The sequence below is a fragment of the Ovis canadensis genome, chromosome X, assembly GCF_042477335.2.
Source record: "Ovis canadensis isolate MfBH-ARS-UI-01 breed Bighorn chromosome X, ARS-UI_OviCan_v2, whole genome shotgun sequence".
In the NCBI taxonomy this organism is placed as follows: Eukaryota; Metazoa; Chordata; class Mammalia; order Artiodactyla; family Bovidae; genus Ovis; species Ovis canadensis.
The window spans coordinates 41,303,631-41,323,730 of record NC_091727.1 but is presented as its reverse complement, the minus strand read 5'-3'; the positions used below and the strand labels follow the sequence as shown (position 1 = coordinate 41,323,730).

General features: G+C 39.0%; 1 protein-coding gene across 2 annotated transcripts in view; it reads left to right on the top strand.

Annotated features, from left to right (window-relative positions):
- MED14 (mediator complex subunit 14) overlaps positions 1 to 18,424 on the top strand; it is a 61,819-nt gene extending 43,395 nt beyond the window's left edge. The window contains exons 22-31 of one of the 2 annotated variants that reach the window (XM_070291502.1): positions 522 to 662; positions 2,204 to 2,315; positions 5,072 to 5,203; positions 7,671 to 7,853; positions 8,738 to 8,973; positions 11,340 to 11,519; positions 11,615 to 11,722; positions 13,015 to 13,140; positions 13,405 to 13,597; positions 16,127 to 18,424. In XM_070291502.1, coding sequence (XP_070147603.1) covers positions 522 to 662; positions 2,204 to 2,315; positions 5,072 to 5,203; positions 7,671 to 7,853; positions 8,738 to 8,973; positions 11,340 to 11,519; positions 11,615 to 11,722; positions 13,015 to 13,140; positions 13,405 to 13,597; positions 16,127 to 16,200 — 1,485 coding nt within the window. In that variant the 3' untranslated portion in view covers positions 16,201 to 18,424. The remainder of the gene's footprint in view (positions 1 to 521; positions 663 to 2,203; positions 2,316 to 5,071; positions 5,204 to 7,670; positions 7,854 to 8,737; positions 8,974 to 11,339; positions 11,520 to 11,614; positions 11,723 to 13,014; positions 13,141 to 13,404; positions 13,598 to 16,126) is intronic. The other variant, XM_070291503.1, reaches the window with a different exon arrangement.
- Positions 18,425 to 20,100: the final 1,676 nt, after the last annotated feature.

Sequence of the window (20,100 nt, the reverse complement as noted above, 5' to 3'; positions counted from 1 at the left end):
ACTTAATTTTTGATGACATACTCTATAAAACACACGCTTATCCCATTGATAGTTCAAGATTGTTACATAAAATAAAAAGGAAAAAGATGGCTTCGTTTCTTTATTCAGTTTTCCTCTTTCATATTTGCTGGCTTAAAAAGTGAGAACTTTCACCAAACAGGAAATTTTCCAAGTCATTGAAGTTGTTTACATGCCTACCATGCAACTTTTTATTCTTTTCCACATTTCTGATTCAGAAATTAATAAAATATTTTGACCAGGATGTACTTCTTTCTTTAACTTTTGTTCACATAACAGCACTTAGATTTTTTTATTGTTGTGTTTAACCATTTTCCTCAATTTTCCCTCTTTCCTTCAAAACAATGACTGTCTCTTCTAGGTTGGCCTAATGATGGTGGCCATATGTCAAACTTGTATTTCAGAGATGGACATGATATGTTTATTTCTATTAACACATGCTAAATGATTATCTTACTAAAGTCAGGTAAAATAATCTAAATTTTACCTGTTTATATCCATAGACATTCCTGAATATGTTTGTTGACAGCAATCAGGATGCTCGAAGAAGGTCTGTAAATGAGGACGATAATCCCCCTTCTCCCATTGGAGGAGATATGATGGATTCTTTAATCTCACAACTCCAACCACCGCCACAGCAACAGGTGATGTCTAACTGATACTGCACATGGCATCACATTTCTGTTACTTAACAGGTTCTACAGGCGTCTGCTCTTCCTGTGTTAAAAGGCGAGGAGGTCCTTGGTGGACCCAAGATCACCATATGAAAAATAATGACAAAGGGAGACAGGGGGAGGCTTCCAGTGAAGGGAAGGGAATAGTACCAGAGACAGCACTAACTGTGGACTCATGCAGTTAAAATAATGTCGGGTGATCACCCATGAGGTCATAAAAGATGACGTCCAAATGGCCAGTAAGCACAGAAAAGGTGAACATTGTCATCTGGCACCACAGAATTATACATTAAAACCATGGGGAGTTAATACCCCATACCCACAAAAATGGCTTTAAGGAAAAAAATCAGTAATCCTTGCCAACATTTGGTATCAGGACCCCTGAAATGCTCACTTACTACTGGAAGGTGTATAAAATGGTACAGCTACCTTGCAGTGGTGTTTAGCAGTATTCAGAGTGCTAAAGCCGAACATTATGCATGCCTGTGATTTAACAGTTTTACTTTGGGTATATGCACAACAGAAATGCAGCCAGAGAATACAAGAATGTTCATAGCAACATTATTTATGCAAAAAATTACAAACAACCCAAATAACCGACAATAGAAGAATGAGTGAGTAAACTGGAATACACAGAAATATTTCACAGAAAAGAAAAATGCTGTTGCTCCATGCAGCAAAACAACGGTTTTCACTGACAGTGTTGAACAAAAGAAGCCAGACACTAATGAGTACGTTCAGTATTTAGATGAGATGCAAAACCAAGCTTGAGTGATGGAAGTCAGAGTACTGCTTACCTTTTGGGAGGCAATAAGAGATTTGGAAGGAGGGAGGCCTCTGGGGTTCTGGTAATGTCCTTCAGTATCTTGACTTATGTGGCAGTTATATTTATAAACCCTCATCAGACTATGCATTTGTGTGCTTTGTTGTATGTGACTCATACTCTAGTTAAAAAAATACACTAGGAAGAGTTGTCCTAGGATTGTTGTTACTGGAGATGAAGGTGAAGGTGAGTAGGGACCAGGTTGAACTATCATATTTCACTGACTCTAAAATGCCACCAATGTAAGGTGCACTGTTTTTATGTCCTGCCTGAAACAGCGCTGCCAGTTCGACTACAGCATGCCATGAATTGGAAGACATACCATAATTTCAGAGATGTTAAAATGGGGGGAGTTGATCTTAGAATCAGTGAAATGGTAGATAAATAATACTGATAAATCAGTGATTTGGTAGATAAAATGAGCAAAAAAAGATCTTGAGGGATAAAGTAGTGGTACTGCAAAGTCGGGAATGGGGACGTTGCTATTTTTGAAACACTTTGAAAGGGAGCTTTTTAAAATTTGCAATACTGGTGTGAATTTGGGGCATTTTCGCACCTCACCTTTCCTATTTGATAACCAGTGACATGTAAATGTTAATTAACACTGAAGCTCTTGATTGGGGAAAGCCACGCCCACATATGCCACATGGTTGGCCATTTTACCAACAAGGAATTTTCTTCTTTTCAGCCATTTCCAAAGCAGCCAGGATCATCAGGTGCTTATCCTCTTACTTCACCCCCTACATCTTACCACAGCACAGTCAACCAGTCTCCCTCTATGATGCATACACAGTCTCCAGGTAAGATACTAACTCTTGTCATGTGCAACTTTCAGATCCCAAATAGACACACATACAGTGAGAAATCCTACACATATAGCCTGAGACTTCAGAGAGAACTGCTTTGCTGGTCTATGGCCAGATATTTGCTCTTCATTCATTATTGCAGGGTTGTGAAATCTGTGTTTGTGATTCAGGAGCACTTTTAAAAGGTTTGAATTAAGTGGCAGAGTTGTCACCCGGAACCAGACTCATGGTGCCACTCCAGGAATCACAGTGTGATCTATGTCAGAGGTTGACATACTCAGGCCTGTGGGCCATGTCCTACCCACCACCTGCTTTTGTAAACAGTTTCATGGGAACACAACCACACCCATGTATGTAGTGTGTGTGACTGCTTTCCTGCTGCGATGACTGCTTACAGAAAAGGTCCCTTACAGAAGGAGCTGACAGAGCCCCGGTGTATGTGATCGGTGCCCCGCCCTCAGAGTCAAGCAGGGCACAACCTGCTTGTAGGAACAAAATGGCTCTGTGAGCAGCCTCATGAAGTGCACTGTAAAAATTGCTGGAGAATGCCAGATTTAGACTTTTAACTGAAATGTTAAAACAGTGTGTTTTAAGCACTTGCTGTGTCTAATGCTGCTGGGTGCTGGGGATTCAGCAGTGAGCACAATAACAGCCCTGCTCCTCAAGCTTACCCTGCTAGCTCAAGTTAGCAAGGAGGACTGGTATGAGATTTGGGGGTAGATGAGCTCTTCCCTGCTCATCAGAATTGGTGGCACCCCCGATGAAGACTTGGATCTTTGTGTCACTGAAGGTTCCCAAAGGCTGAGCTGGTGGGGGACTTAGCCCCTGTGAAGTTCCAACAGTAGACAGTGTGGGGGCCTAGGGAGGAGCAGCTGGGGAGCAAGGGAGAGAATGGGAAGCGGGGACCCAGCACCTGAGGGGAGGGGTTTCTAGGATGTGAGTTGAGACTGGTTTCGCATAGGAGAGATGATTATTTTGAAATAATTATGGTAGCAGACAGTTCTATAGTGCTTCCTGTGCACCAGGCCCTGTTCTAAGTACTTTACCCCTTTAGTCTCCACAGCAAACCCGTGGGATAGGTCCTATTATTTCCCGTTTAACAGAGGAAAAATGAGGCATGGAGAAGTTAAGTCACTTGTCCAGGTTACACAGCTAGATGTAAATATAATACTTAAAGATTAACCAAGTCAGTTAACATATTTCTTGAATGTAAATATGTTAATATTGAATTCATACTGTATTGAACTAATACTGCATTAGGTATTACATAACATTAAAAATATGAAGTTCTCTTACATAATAGTGGAGAATTTGAAAACTAACTGCTGGTATGAGGATAATTATGGTAATGTAGCAAGTATTTTAATGTTGCATTCATAGTTTTGGTAGTCATAGTCCCTGCCCTTCATAATTCTAAATTAAAGTTTGTCCTGTGGCTAAACACCATCCTTAAGCTCATGTCTCCCAATTTTTTATATCTCCATCTAGGCTGCTCTGCTAAACTCGAGTCCTATTATTTTCTAGCTATCTGTTCAGCATTTCCATGTATCGATAGATGTTTAACCAACATCTGAAACTCAGTACAGCTGAAACTAAATTCCTAACACCCTCCAGCTATTCCCACTACTGCTCCCATAGACACCCCATTTCAGCAAGTGGCAGCTTCTTCCTTCCTGTTACTTGGGCCAAAGCTGTAGGAGTCGTCTTGGACTCCTTTCTCTCACATCCACAGTCAGTCAGTTACCAAATATTGTCAGCTCTGTCTTCAGACTTTATCTAGAACCTAACCACTGTTCAATGTCTCGGCCTCACCCTTTCCCGAGTTACTAACCATCTTTACCTAGGTAATTGCAGTTGCCTCTGACTGGTTTCCCTGCCCCCTGCCCTATAGTCTTGTTTTTCAGTAGCAGCTAGAATGATCCTTGGGGTACAGAAGTTAGGTCATGACTCCTCTGCTCCAAACTCTGCAGTGGCTTCCCATCTCTTTCAGGGTAAACCCTAAGTCCTTAAAGCGGCCTACAAGTCCCTGTGAAATCTGGGACCCTCCTCCCACCTCTCTGACCTAATTGTCTTCCATTTCCCCTTCCCCACCTTGCTCACGCTGTTCCAGCCACGCTGGCCTCCCCCTGTTATTTTTAACTGCTGCTACTGTTGGGGCCTTTGCACTAGCTCCTCTGTTTGCCTTCAGTGTGTTATTCCCTGGATATCCTCATGCCTCATCCTTCACTTATGTCTCAGCCCACATAGCCCCTTCTTGAAGAAGTTGCTCTATATAAAGAGCAGCACTTAGCTCCACCATCACACAATAGATCCCCCTTATGTTGCCCTATTTTTCTCCATAGCACTTAGCATAACCTGACATGTATTTGTCTTTCTCATTGTGCTGGAATATAAGCTCCCATGAGGGCAAGAATTTTTCTTTCTTGTTAACTGCTGCATCCCCAGTACCTACAACAGTGCTTGGCATGACATTGATGTTCATGCCTTCTTGTTGAATGAGTGAATAAAAAAGTGCACTGCTACACTGCATATATTTTTTTTTAAAAAATTAGTCAGTGTAAGAGCTAGAATTGGGGCCCCATGGAATTGATCTCTCTTTTAGTGGTGAAATTGTTCCAGTTTTTCTTTGTGCTACTTCTGGGAGCTTTATTACTTGTTTCTTTAGTCTGTAGATAGTCTAAACTCGGGGTCCTTGGTCAGGACATAATATGTGTCCTGCAAGATCATCTATAATTATTTTCCTTTATTAGGAAATCTGCATGCTGCCAGCTCCCCGAGTGGGGCTTTGAGAGCCCCATCACCAGCATCATTTGTTCCAACTCCTCCCCCATCCTCGCATGGAATCTCAATAGGACCAGGGGCCAGTTTTGCTAGTCCACATGGTGAGTCCATACATAGAAATCGTTAGAGCATAAGAGTTTGATGTGAAAGTAGTTTTTGTGAAATAAAAGTTTTCTTTTTGCAAAATTAGCACTTATATATTGGGGGAATAGCAAAAGAAAATATTTTTCCTGGCAATTCCCCTGCAGTCCAATGGTTAGGACTCTGCACTTCCACTGCAGGGGGCACAGGTTCAAAACTAAGATCCCACATGGCTCAGCCCCCCAAAAAATGAAAACACTAGGGTTTTGCTAATAACACCACCAAGAGATCTACCAGTTAGTCTGTCTGCTTTGAACTCTTTCCCCCATCACGTGACCTGTCATGTACCTGCTGCTTGCCTGAATCTCTGTTGCTGTAGCTTGCTCTCTACCCATCTTCTTGTCTCTCTGCTCAAACACCACCCTGTCAAAAAAAAATTGGGACCCTATCATATGTATTGCTTTGAGACTTGAATTTTTAACTCAAAATTTCTATTTTGAATTTGTTCAGATAAAGAAGAGGTAGCCAGTGAGGTGTTTCCCTTCCCTTTGACCAAAACCACCTAGTTCCTCTTCCCAAAGGCATTATTAATTTCTCATGAATTCTTGGCGAGATGTTTTATGTGGAGTGGTCTCTCCCTCTCTTTTATGTACATGGCAGCATACTGTACACCATGTTCAGTGCCTTACTTTCATCACTTGACTGTATCATGAATCCCGTGCCAGTTCTGGACATAAAGAGCTTCCTCAGGTTGTACAGCTGGGTAGCACCTGTGATTCTACTCTTTACTATGAATATTTGCAGGAGCATTTCTGTTAGTAAAAACTCTATATCATCATACTAATGGCTTCATAGTATCCCCTTGTCTGGGCATACCATGATTTAACTGCTCTCCTAATATATGTTTAGAATGTTTCTATTTTTTCACAACTGAAAGTGGTATCTTCTCTGCTCACAGGATTACTTTCTTAGGTAAGTTCCTAGAAGTGGAATTGCTGTCTCACAGGGTTTGAGAAATTCTAAAGCTTTTGAAACATTGCAGATTGCTCACCTGAAAGGCTGTGCCAATTTCCCCTAGTATCGTACAAGAGTGTTTTCCTGCATCATTGGCAGCACAGGGTATTGTGATTTTTAAAGAAGTCTCAGTAACTTTGATAAGTAAAAAACGGCATCTTACTGTTCAATGTGTTTTTTTTTATTATTAGTGAAGTTCTTACGTTCATTAGTCTTTTCATGTCTCTTATTTTACACCTGCTAGTTTATATCTTTTGCCTATATTCTTGTGTCAACTCTTCACGTGAGGTGGCCAAAGTATTGGGAGTTTCAGCTTTAGCATCATTCCTTCCAAAGAACACCCAGGACTGATCTCCTTTAGAATGGACTGGTTGGATCTCCTTGCAGTCCAAGGGACCCTCAAGAGTCTTCTCTTTTGAACCACAGTTCAAAAGCATCAATTCTTCGGCGCTCAGCTTTCTTCACAGTCCAACTCTCACATCCATACATGACTACTGGAAAAACCATAGCCTTGACTAGACGGACCTTTGTTGGCAAAGTAATGTCTCTGCTTTTTAATATGCTATCTTTGTTGGTCATAACTTTTCTTCCAAGGAGTAAGCGTCTTTTAATTTCATGGCTGCAGTCACCATCTGCAGTGATTTTGGAGCCCCCCAAAATAAAGTCTGACGCTGTTTCCCCATCTATTTCCCATGAAGTGATGGGACCAGATGCCATGATCTTCGTTTTCTGAATATTGAGCTTTAAGCCAACTTTTTCACTCTCCTCTTTCACTTTCGTCAAGAGGCTTTTTAGTTCCTCTTTACTTTCTGCCATAAGGGTGGTGTCATCTGCATATCTGAGGTTATTGATATTTCTCCGGACAATCTTGATTCCAGCTTGTGCTTCCTCCAGCCCAGCATTTCTCATGATGGTTACAAAAGGGTGTAATTTTGTTAAAAGTATCTGCAGGATGAAATTTTAATTTTATATTGTTCAGGAAGTCACTGCTTTCAAAGCTTGATTCTTGGTTCATTTCTTAGTTACTGTGTCTTTTACTAAATAAAGAAAATGGAAAATTCCCTCTCTTCAGCCTTCTCTGAATAGATTGAAAACATAATTTGTCAGGGTTAGTTTAAAAGATTTCTGCCCTTAATGGAGCTTTGAGGTGTTTTTTTTTTTTCTTTATCTTTTCAACCATAGTATTTCCTATATAGTCTAAAGGAGACTGTTATGTATTATACATCTTGAACCTTATGTAAAGGTAAATTTTATCCTTTCTCAATGTTCCTAATTTTTGTATCACGTTAAAAAATACAAAAACTACACCAAGTAGAGATCAAATGTGCCATGTCCATCAGGCTTTAGTGAAATATCTTTCTGAAAGAAAAAATAAAATTATCACTACATAGGGTATAAGCACGTGAATATTGTGAAATACTTTTCAGGTATTAAAATACAGGTTTTGAAAACCATTTGTTTACTTGTTTGCAGGAACCCTGGACCCTAGTTCTCCATACACTATGGTGTCACCAAGTGGCCGAGCAGGGAACTGGCCAGGGTCTCCTCAAGTGTCTGGCCCCTCACCAGCAACACGCATGCCTGGGATGTCACCAGCCAACCCATCACTACATTCTCCAGTTCCAGATGCTTCTCATTCCCCTCGAGCTGGAACAAGTGAGTGTCATCAACATTTTTATGTGAGCTTTTAGGATAACCAACAAATGACGTATTTTAATCATCCTATCCCATCCTCACATTTGAAAGTCATGACTTAATAAGGATACTTAACAACTTAAACTTATCCATTTAGTAAGTTGGTTGTAACGATAGTTAATTTGCAAAGTTAGGCAGAAGAAGGGGAGTGTTTTCTCCAGATTTGGAGGAGAGTCTTGTATCTCTGTTATGACTGCTAACTTAGCTGCAGTACTGGACCTTGAAAGATAACCTCAAGGTAACTGGCATAGTTATGCAGATTACTACAGAAGAATTGTACAGATATCTTAATTAGCTTTTGCCGCATGACTTTTTGTGGCTTAAAGCAACAATTATATGTCAGCTTGCTGTTCTGCAGGTTGGCAGTTTGGGCTGAGCCCAGCTGGATGAGCTTCCAGGCTCTGCTGGGCTCACTTGTGCATCTGTGGTCAGCTCCTGGGTTGGCGGGGGGCCTGGCTTCTCTCTGCTTCGTGTGGTCTCATACTTAATATGGGCTTGGTCGCCTGGGCTGGAGAGGGTTCCAAGAGAGTGAGTAAAAGCTTAGGCCGACAGCTGGCACTATGTCACTTCCAGTGCCTTCTGTAGGCCACAGCAACTGACAGGGTGAGCCCAGAATACAAGTAAAGAAGTAGACATCACTCCTTGAAGCAGTTGCCATAAAGTCACACTGCAAGGGACCTGGCTGCAGGGAGGAAAGTTAACTGTAAGAAGCTTATATGTGATTGTTACACCACAAGGAGTAACAGAAACAGTACAGACTGCTATATAAAAGCAAAGCAAAACAGGGAACAGTGAGGTAATATGCGTTTGTTTAAAAAAAAAAATGATGTTTTCCTTCCCAAAAGGTTCCCAAACGATGCCAACAAACATGCCTCCACCTCGTAAACTACCTCAGCGCTCCTGGGCAGCCTCCATCCCTACCATCCTCACTCACAGTGCCTTGAACATTTTGCTGCTGCCCTCTCCAACGCCAGGCCTCGTGCCCGGCCTGGCAGGCAGTTACCTTTGTTCTCCACTTGAGAGATTCCTTGGATCAGTCATCATGAGACGCCACCTTCAAAGAATTATTCAGCAGGAAACGGTATGTGGGTACCTGGTGAATTCCTGAGTGGTGATTGTCGAGTCAGTGCTCAGATGCCTCCCAGAATAGGGTCTGAACTGTTCCCTCACCTCCTTTAACCAGCTCGTTAGAATTACGCTTTCTCCCCACCCTAGCATTGAAAGTGGATCCACTGTTTTCTTTACCTTCTTATATTAACAAGTTGCTGATTCTATCATTAGCTGTACTGTGGCTAATATGAATCTGGAGAGACATCTCCACTATACCATGAGACAAGTGTACCCAGGATCTGATTTGGCAGAGAATAGCACATGAGTAATTACTTGCCTTCTGGAATGCTTCTGCAGGCAGGCTGACTCTGAATGTGATCCTGAAGTTATTTATGATCACAAAAGGATGAAAGCTGCTTTTCTGTGTGTGGAGCATGGGCTCTAGCCCATGTGGGCTTCAGTAGTTGTGGTTCCCAGGCTCTAGAGCACAGGCTCAATAGTTGTGGCACATGGGCTTAGTTGCTCTGCGACATGTGGGATCTTCCTGGATCAGGGATTGAACCTGTGTCTTCTGCATTGACAAGCTGATTCTTTACCGCTGAGCTACCAGGAAAAAAGCCCTGAAAGCTGCTTCATAAATACATGAGCAATTGAATGGATTTCAAACTCCTGTAGAAAGACTTCTATCCTGTGGTGATAACCATTAGGAAATAGTTCAGAGTTGAACTATTCTAGAATCTATAATATATATAGTTCAGAGTTGTATATATAATATTATATATTTTATTTATAATTATATAATAATATGATCATTAATATAATTATAAATATATACTATATAAAATACTATAAATATTAATATGAATAATATCTAATAATAATTGTATATATATATAATCTATACAGTTCAGAGTTGAACTATAACTGGAATATTCTAGTTCTAGAATCAGGCTACCCCAGTTTGTAGCCAGGACATGCTACTGGCTGGTTTAAGCTTGGGCAAATTTTTTCACTTTTTTGATGATAATAGATAGTAGTATCTACCTAATTCCTGGCAGTAGTGGGAATTTGAGATAACTTTATATAAAACCTTTCTTTACATAATGTCTTGGTATTCAGTTATATATTATTTATAATACTTATTGTTATTAATAGTTATGTTAATGAGGTAGTCAGAATGGTGAATGCTTAAAATAGCCTCTCCACAGATGGCGCCAAGCTATTTTGCAACCTTTACATTTGAATTTGAAAGAAATAAATTTTAACATAAGTTGAATAAATTAGCATTTTAAATGGTAATCAGCAGACCCCTTATCTAGCCTCACCTCTGCCACAAAGCCTTTGAACCTCATTTTGCTCATGTGCATAATCAATACATTATGATAGAGTAGAGGTCAGTAAACTATGTGCCTTAGGGGCCAAGTCCTGCCCTCCATCTGTCTTTGTAAAGTTTTATTGGAACATAGCCACACACATTCAGTTGCCTATTACCTGTGGCTGCTTTCACCTATGATGGCATCATTGAGTGGTTGCAGCAGAAACCATAGAATTTATATTTACCAATCCTGGGCTAGCATAAGGTCCCAACCCAGATCTAACATTTTGTAATTGAACTTTTTATTCTTTTTTTTTTCTAATGGACCGTTTTTTTTAAACTTATTGTGGACAATTTTAAGCATATACAGAAGTAGAGAGAATACATAATTCTCTTATACAATGAACCTGTCTGTTCTCATTCCCATCTTCAACAGTGAACTGACATTAATATTATTTCATCTATAACTCCTCCTCTCAGATTGTTTGACAGCAAATTCCTGATATCATTTCATCATAAATATGGTTTCTTTATAATCAACCATCTGGTTGGTGTCCGTATTTCCCAAGTTGTCACAGTTTTTAACCATTTGAGTTAGAGTCCATACACATTTTTCAGTCCTTTTTAAGTTATAGGTTCAATCTCTATTTCTCATTAAATAATCTATTTGTTGAAGAAGCCATATCATTTATCCTCTAGAATTTCTTACAGTCTGGACCTTGGTGATCGCATCCCTTTTGAATCACCTGACATTCTGTTTTGACCCCCATATTTTTGTAATGTCAATCAGTCCTGTGGATCTGACTACTGAATTCAGCCTCAAGTTCGTTGTTTTTCAAGAGCATTTGATAGGTGGTGTTATGTTCTTTCATCAAGAGACACATAATGTTTGATCACCTCTCTCTCTGCCATGTGGTTAGGTAGCAGTTGCTGGTGCTCAAGGCCTAGATACCTTCATTTTGGAACAGGTCTCAGCTTAGTTGTTTTCCTTTTGAAACAATTATCTACTTATAATTACATCTTCTCTTTGACTTACATATTGCCTCATATGTTAATTTGATGCGTGCTTTTTATTTTTGCAGCTACAGCTGATAAATTCCAATGAACCCGGGGTGATCATGTTTAAGACTGATGCACTGAAATGCAGAGTAGCCCTTAGTCCTAAAACCAACCAAACACTTCAGCTAAAAGTGACACCCGAAAATGCAGGACAGTGGAAACCTGATGAACTTCAAGTTTTGGAGAAATTCTTCGAAACAAGAGTATGTGTTTCTTAATGCATAATTTTAATACACTCAGTGAAATAGAATCAAGGTAGAATAAAGAGTAACTTAACTTGCTTTATTTATCCTTCTAGGTTGCAGGACCACCATTTAAAGCCAATACATTAATAGCTTTCACCAAGCTGTTAGGAGCTCCTACACACATCCTCAGGGACTGTGTGCATATTATGAAGCTAGAGCTGGTAAGTTACAGAGAGAAACTTTTCTAGCCAGGTCAATCAGAGGAGGTTGGAGTTGGTGGGAGAGCATATGTTGGTTTTCACCATTATGTACCTGCATTTTCCTCTTACATTTTTAAATTAAATTTTATTTGTCTTTGGGTAGGTAATACAATCCTCTTGGATCTTTAGAGTTTACAGTGAGACAGTGGGAAATTTCACATCCTTCCTTGTCCAGCTGTCTAGTCCTCTTCCCCATAGGTAACCTAAGTTGCCAGCGACTTCCCTCTTACAAAAACAAATACATTTAATATCTTCTTCCTATTCTTAGATCATGAAATAATCCTCCCATGCCTAATACCATTTATTGAAAAAGCTGTTTTCTCTGGGGAAATTTTTAATGCCGCTTCTTTCCTATGAAAGTATACAGTTATATAGCTGGAATCCAGGTGGAAGCTAATTTTATTTTTCCAGTTTTACAGTAGTCCTTCATTTTAATGTTTCTAGCATTGCTTCGGGTAACTGTAAATACCTCAATCCTTTTTTCAGTTGGTGTTTTACTGTTCATATTGGGACGGCACTGTCTCTTTGCTAATAGTCTCAGCATTTGGCTTCTGCTCTGATAGGCTATAGGAAACATTATTTATGTTAAAAAAATCCATTTGATTTTTTTTTAAAGGAGTAAATATTGTCTCTAAAAAAGCTCCAGTAGATATAATTTAAAATGAGTAATACAGTTTGACCAGTTGCTTTTAGGGAAGTAGGTGGAAATGAGACTGGATAGTCTAGATTGGCCCCAGTTAGGAAGTGTCTTGAATGCCAGTGTTGGTCCCTGGGTGGCAGGGTCGGGTTGCTTGGGGCAGCATGGATCCCTGAGTGTCACTGAGAATTTGTAAGCTAAATCAGAACTATGCTCTAGGACATTTGTCTGGCAGTGTTGTAAGGGTAGACTGGGAGAGGCAGCCACCAGAAGGGACCGTAACAGGGGCCATGGGAGAGTTATGGATCCCTCAGCTCCTTGGCATCAGTAAAAATAGAGAGGCGGGAACGGGTGTCAGAGACAACAAGGAAGCAGAACCCGCAGGCCTTGGGGATTAATGAAGTGGGAGGAAAGGAAAGGGAACATATTCATAAACCGAGAGCTTGACTCTTCAGTTAGCAACTTCACATGTGTATTTCCTTTGAAAAAATGCAGGTTTTATCAACTTCACGATCTGTTGATAAGTGAGTATAGAATTTCAGTTTCAGGCTCCTACACTACAGTATAATTTTAAACATTAATATGATTTTATCATGATTTTTTTTTTCCGAAATAGTTTCCTGACCAGGCAACACAGCTAAAATGGAACGTTCAGTTTTGCCTGACGATCCCTCCCAGTGCACCACCAATTGCACCTCCTGGGACACCTGCTGTGGTGCTGAAATCCAAAATGCTATTTTTTGTAAGTACCACCTGGTGTGTGTGTGAGTTTAGACTTCATGTAATCTTGGTTTCTGTAGTAAAAAGTATATTGAACCTGGTAATTGTGTGACACAGTTGCGTCTTAATCATGGTATTTAGTTGTTGGTCATTTCATTTGTTATATTTAATTTTCTTGTTGTATCTTTAATCTGAGTAAATGATTGTACCTTTGAATCATTTTCAGTAAGTATTTTGTTTTCTTACTGTGTTTTTATTTTCTTTTGTATGTGTTGTATGTCAACAGCTTCAGCTGACTCAGAAGACATCAGTCCCTCCCCAAGAACCTGTTAGTATTATAGTTCCAATCATTTATGACATGGCTTCAGGTACCACCCAGCAGGCAGACATTCCCAGGCAGCAGAACTCTTCTGTTGCTGCTCCCATGATGGTCAGCAACATTCTGAAGAGGTTTGCAGAGATGAACCCACCACGACAAGGTACATGACCAGTAGATGATATTTTATTGCATATATGTTATAAACGTTCTTCTGAGAGATCCCCCTTTCTCCCCTCTGCTTCTTCCTTACCCACCTCACCCCTCCAATCCTAGTAGTAGAGCTATGGTTGCCGTGGCCCTCTTAATGTCTGCCTGTCGCTTTCTTCCTTTCTCACTGGCTCTTCAGTTTTGTCCACGTCTCTGCTGCCTGGACTTTATTTTTGTTCGTGATTAGGACTGACCCAGTTGCTAATGCCAGAAGCTTGTATTTATAGCACACATTGCTACTAAGCCGTAGGTTAGGATGATAGAATTTTCCATGGCTGTGAATTCCTGCCCCACCATCGATACCTGCCACTCTGTATGTCACCAAGTTGAAATGCATGTTGGTTTCTCATATTTCATGGTTCAGTCATGAATAATATCATCCAAATTTCTGTATCTCCTAAATGTTTTGTGAAGAATAAAAGCTGATACAAATGGCTTCCTGCTTTTTGGGCTTCTTATATAAGTGTTAGGTGGGTGCAAGTGAACCTTTCACCAAGTGCACAGTGAAGCTCTCAAATGGAACATTTTCGAGGAGACCAGAATGATTCTGGCAGATAAACACGGTCCCTTCAATACTGGAGTAGCCTATGCTTAACCTGGAACTCCTGGCAGTGCTAAATTTTTGGTTTTAAAACATAATGCTCAGCAAAGAGAACTTATCTTCCATTCTGCTTGTTTCTAACACTAAGGAAATTAAAGTACATTTTGCTTATATCTAATATTAAGGAAGTCCTCTATATCTTTCTATTCAGATTAGTATGATAACAGAATTCATTTTTTTAAAATGAGGGGAAGTTGTTCTCTGAAACATTTTTTAGTTACAGTGTCAAAATTTTACTAGACACAGGATCTTGGGAGAAGTTATATTTTCAGCTATTTGCTACCCCATATTATGTACAAAGACAAGTTCTACCTAAGTATAGTTTATAAGGAACGCACTGGGCAGTAGAGAAGGGTGTGCTGCTTTTGTTGTAATGCTTCTTCCACTTCTTATAATTTTCTGCTTTCATCCTTTGACTTATCTCTTCTTTCAGCTCAAAATAGGTCGTCCTTCAGTATCAAAGTTTAAAGCTATCAGCATTTTCAAAGCATGCATTATATTTTCAATATAACCTTGATCACAAACACCATTCTTTCACAAGCAGATGACTATCATGTCTCATGGAATTTAAAATTTAATGGAGCAAATGTTTTGATCCTGTTTGGGATCAAACAACTTTTTCTCCCTATCAATAATGAAAATGTGTTTTAAAAAAAGAAAAAGATGTAACTTCTTTTATTTAAGAAATTGTTGAGCTATTTTGGAAGTAGTGTTCTTTTATTTATCTTAGCCTGGTTAAACCTTTGGGTTTTTTTTTTCTGTACCTTAATTTGCCAGTGGTTGGAGAGAAGGTTGCAGTGACTTGCACAGGGTCACTGCACATCCTGCTCTTTGCCTGAGGGGCGTTATTCAGTTGAGGTCTTCACTTCCCCCACTCACAGCCTCTCAGCATTAGACCATGCTCCAGGGAAAGGATCTGGTTTGGGATTTATCGTATTTACAACTGGTTTTGGTTAACTGTATTGAACTATTTTTAATTTACATATACAAGAAGTAAGAGGCATAGGCTCTTTGGTTCTTGGAACAAAGGAGAAATTGAGAGGGTGAATCATTAACCTCCCACAATCCGCCCCCCCTCCCCACCCCACATGCACAAATCTTGTTTTTGGATTGTTGATATGCCATATTTTAGCCTCCCTTCCCTCCTTCCAGACTCATCACTTCCTCCCCTGGTGAAGGAGGAGTCACTTTATTAATTGATTTTAATATTGAACTCTAGAAGTTGATCAATTCCTTGAAATTTGGGGGAAAACTCCAATAGATGTCACAGACTTACACTGTCCAGTATAACTGCCACTCCCCAGATTTGGCTATTTAAATTTAAGTTAATTAAAATCAGATAAAAAGTATAAAATTCAGCTCCTCAGTCACTGGCTATATTACAAGTACTCAGTAGCCACAGCACACATATAGAATATTTCTGTCATCACAGAAGATTCTGTTAAGACAGTGCTATCACAGGTGTTACCTGGCCTTTAGTGTAACAGCAGAAGGATATCATTGATGTAACTAATGCATAAATATAAAACTAGATCTTTCATTAGTTTCAAGAACCAGGTCATCAGTAGCCTTGAAGTCCAGCTTCAGAGGCTTATCCAATGCTCCAGTGTTTCTGTAAAGAAACTCTAGGCATATTAGCTTAAATTCACATCTAACTGGGAGTTGCCCAAAATGTCTTCATGATGAAAAAACCCAAACCAAGTATCATCTAATAAATACTTAACACCTATAATCCCCTATAATCTGTGCAGTTAAAATTTAGTCTTTCGTTTTGATCTTTAAAGTTCTTACTAATTTTAGATTTAACTACCCCTACCCCACCAGTGTGTTATCATCTTTCCTGTATTGCGAATAGCTAATGACCATTTTTCTCTGTTGCAGGTGAATGCACAATATTTGCAGCTGTTCGTGATTTAATGGCTAATCTTACACTGCCCCCTGGTGGGCGTCCATAGACACTATTGTTTTTAAACCAGGAAGGCTGACAAAAGAAACAAAACAACAAAAAAAAAATCTGAATTCAGCCTTCAGTTTAAAAAAGAAAAAAGGACTTTTTTGACTTTAAGAGCTAAATATTCTAAACTGGCAAAAATTTTCAGGGTGCACTTCTTTCATCAAAAAGACCATCAATCTTTTGTATAGCTAACTTGTATAGTGTGTTTAAATGGGACACGTTTCAAACTAGGTAATACATCAGTGTCCGTTTGCCAGTAATAGGTTTAATATTCTGTTTTATACTATAAAGTTACGGAAATGCCAAATTTGTTTATTTAATTGTTTTCTTATGTTTTGGGTGTAATAGTCATTTTTTCGTTTTGTTTTTTAAGGCAGGTCTGTCATTTTTGAATACTGTAAAACTGTGATAAACTTTATATTGAAGCTGTATTTTAATATGACCGCTTTGAATCCTTACATGAAAATGTTCTGGGAGTTGTTATAAACACACCCCAAGGAAGCAATATTTAATAAAACTAGGTTTAAAAAAAACAAAACAAAACAAAAAAAACAGTGACACTCACTTGTGTGTATATCAGTTCTGTAGACTTCTTGGCCTCCCTTTATCTTTAACCTAGTGGGGCCAGTAATTAATTTCTAATAATATATGTCTGAAATTTGACCAAAACATCTGCTTCTTTGTTTCAAGATTAATTTATTTTCTTCAAACATTCCTAACTTGACTGGTGGTTAACATTTAGCACCTTGGTTGTCTTTCAGTGTAGGATTTGGGTTTAAAAAAAAAGAACTCAGTCTTTGAGAAGAGACAATGAGTAGTTCATATTGATCAAAGATTCCAAATAATGCAGTCATTCTCTGCTGAGGATGTGGGAACTTTTCTGTTAGGCAAATGTAGTTTACAGGATACTTCTGCACACAGCATTCATTAGGAAACCAAGAACTTGAATGCTGACCCTTGCATGAAATTTCTGTGACGTTTCTTTATCTTGAGTAACTTCTTCCCCTTGCCTTCCTCACCAAAACTGGGGTGGTTCTAAACAATCCCAATTTAATTTATTGTCAACAAAATGATAAAATGTTTTACTTGGAAAAAACCTGGTACAGTCCACTCAGTTTGAAGAATCCAAGACCCAGGGTCTGTCCAGGGTCAAATGGGGGTTCTGTTACTGACCCATCTCAGCAGTTTCTTTTTGGAGCAATGTACTGCCTCTCCCAGTCAGTCGGGAACTTTTTTAAGCTTCAAAGAGAATGATCCAAAGGAAAGGTCTTCTGAAGACTTGATGTTATTTGGGAAAGTTTTTAAAATGGTAATACCATGCTGAGTTGTCTGGTCACTGTACTACTGTTCTCCATGAAATTTTAGATGCTTTTGTCTAATTCTACTTTAAGATGATTTAATTGAGCTTCTGTGACTGTCAATTACCAAATTCTAGTTTCAGGCATCTCATTGCAGTTATATCTGTCCTCAGCTTTGCTTGACTCCATTCATTTTTGGTCAGAGTTGAGGCCTTCTTTGCCTTTTCTTCTATGTCTTATTTCTGCCTTCATTTCCTGCTTTTCACCCCCAACTCTGCCACTATGTGGAAGCAGGTGACTAAACTTGTATCCTTCCCATAACTTAGCTTTTATCCTTCTGTATTTGGTTCAACTTACAATGGTAATCACGTCAGTTTGGCAGTCTGAGATTTTATCCAGGGTCAGCTCTTTTCTATTTGGAGTTGAATCCTTTCTTTCATGTAGAATTATACATGTGTATACAAGAAATGTATTTTTATCTGCAGGATAATATTGTCTCAAATAATTTTATTAAGAGTTTCCCTCTTAAGGGTGGTTTTGAAATATTAATTGCATTTTTAACATGCATTCAGTGAATACTTTTTTCCTTATTAATAACTCATCTCTGAATGCATTGTACAAATCAAAAGTAAGATAGGAGTCAGTGAACAGAATTTGGTTTTGATGCTTATTAAGAGTAAATCCATGAATTAAAATTTTGCTATCATACTTGATACTTTATTATTACAGCTTGAAAATGCTTAGCATTTGGATCTTAAGTTTCATCACAAACTATGTCTTTTACCTCTTTTGTTAACCAAGTTCAGTCAAAGGGACTGGATACCCATAGGAGTTTTTCCTAATTGATGGTTTGGATTTTTAGTGTGTTTCAATGTGATTATAGTAATTTAAGTAATAAATGAAATTTATATAAGTTTCAGAGAACTAGCAACTCTTTAGTTAATTTTCATAGTCTGGTTTAACCTTAAAGAAATTGGTCCTAATTTGCCACATCTTTTTTCCACCTGCTGAAATGCCATTTCAGAATGTATAAGTATTTTCAGAATTAGGAAGAAAGCAAAAACTTTACCAGAACATACCAAGTTATTAATAGCAAGAGCTGAACCTTTTGTTTGAAAATTAACACCGAGTGAGCTAAGTGCAGGCATAATTAAAATATACATGATTTTGAATTTAAATTCCACTAATAACTTTACTATGTTGCAGTTAGCACAGTAACCTGTAAAGCAAGGATACTAAATGGTTTGTTAGTCATTTTTTGGGTCATGATTGATTTGATAACTTCAAGAAATAAAATTTTGCCACTATAAATTTGTATCCAATTTCAAAATAAAAAAGAAATTCCTTTCATGGTTTCTTCCCCAGAAGAAATACCTATTACATTTTACTTTAATCATTTAGTATCATCAAAGTGTTCCTGATATAAAATCATACACAGGAAGCTACAAAAGAACTTATATTCAGGTAATTTAAGGAACAGAAAGGAGAAACGTTAATGTATATTTCATTGTACCCTGTGGAATTTCCCTCTTCCTTTGGTTTAATGGGAATGGACACTTTGTCTAAGGAAATGATTTTAAATTTACTTGGGATGGATTTAACATTGAGGTTTTTAAGGGGAAATTAGAGGCTAGCCAGCATTGTGTGCTGCACAATTCCAGGAGACTGATCTGCTCACAGTTTTCTATAAAATGCCTCCATTTTCAGGTAGCCAGTGATTTGTTAAAATAGCTTGCCCAGGAATGACTGACCGAAAGGGCACATTTAGCTCAATATAAAATAATAGATGATATTTACTGAGAGCTTACTATATCCAGGCACTATTCTAACTATTGCAGTGTCTTTGTCACAACCACCCAACAGGGTAGGCCTCCTTTTTCTGATGAATAAACTGAGGCCCAGAGAAATGAAGTAATTTGCTGAGATCAAATCAACATTGCTTAAGATCAAACAGCTAAGAAGCAGCATTTTGAGTCAAAGCAAGCACTGCCACTTTGCTGTGAAACAAAGTCAGGGGAAGACTTCAAACGTTTACACTCTTCCCTCAGAGCCTTTTGACTACATGCAATTTTAACATGTTTTCCAAGGTCAAGAAGCTCACTAAAAGCAACTAAAATTGAGATGACTTCTTGTCATTTAGAGTTGACAAGCCATTGCCTTCTGACCCTTACAGCACTGATTTGGAACTTAGCTTACCCTATGCAAGGAGCTCCAGCTATCATATAACCAAAATCATCATCATCTAAGAACGATGCTTCAGAACCATAGTGGAAGAAGTCCTCATCCCACTTGGGACGATGCAGCCCTCCAGAATCCAGGTGATGTGGTGTCCTGTTTGCCTCTGCTAGGTGGCCCAATGGCGGAAGTTTTTGAGCTTTGTGTCACCTTGGCACACAGCAGGCACATAAACAAGTGCGCGGTCCAGACAGCCAGCGGTCAAGTTTAACTAGTGTCCAGATTTGCTACAGTCAATCTGCAGGTTTAGGATCCAGTTAAGTAAACTTCCTAGAACTATATAACGCAAGGAACATATGTAATCCAAGAACTGGGCCTTGAGCACCGTCTAGAAAGTGAAAGTGAAGTCTCAGTCAACCCCATGGACT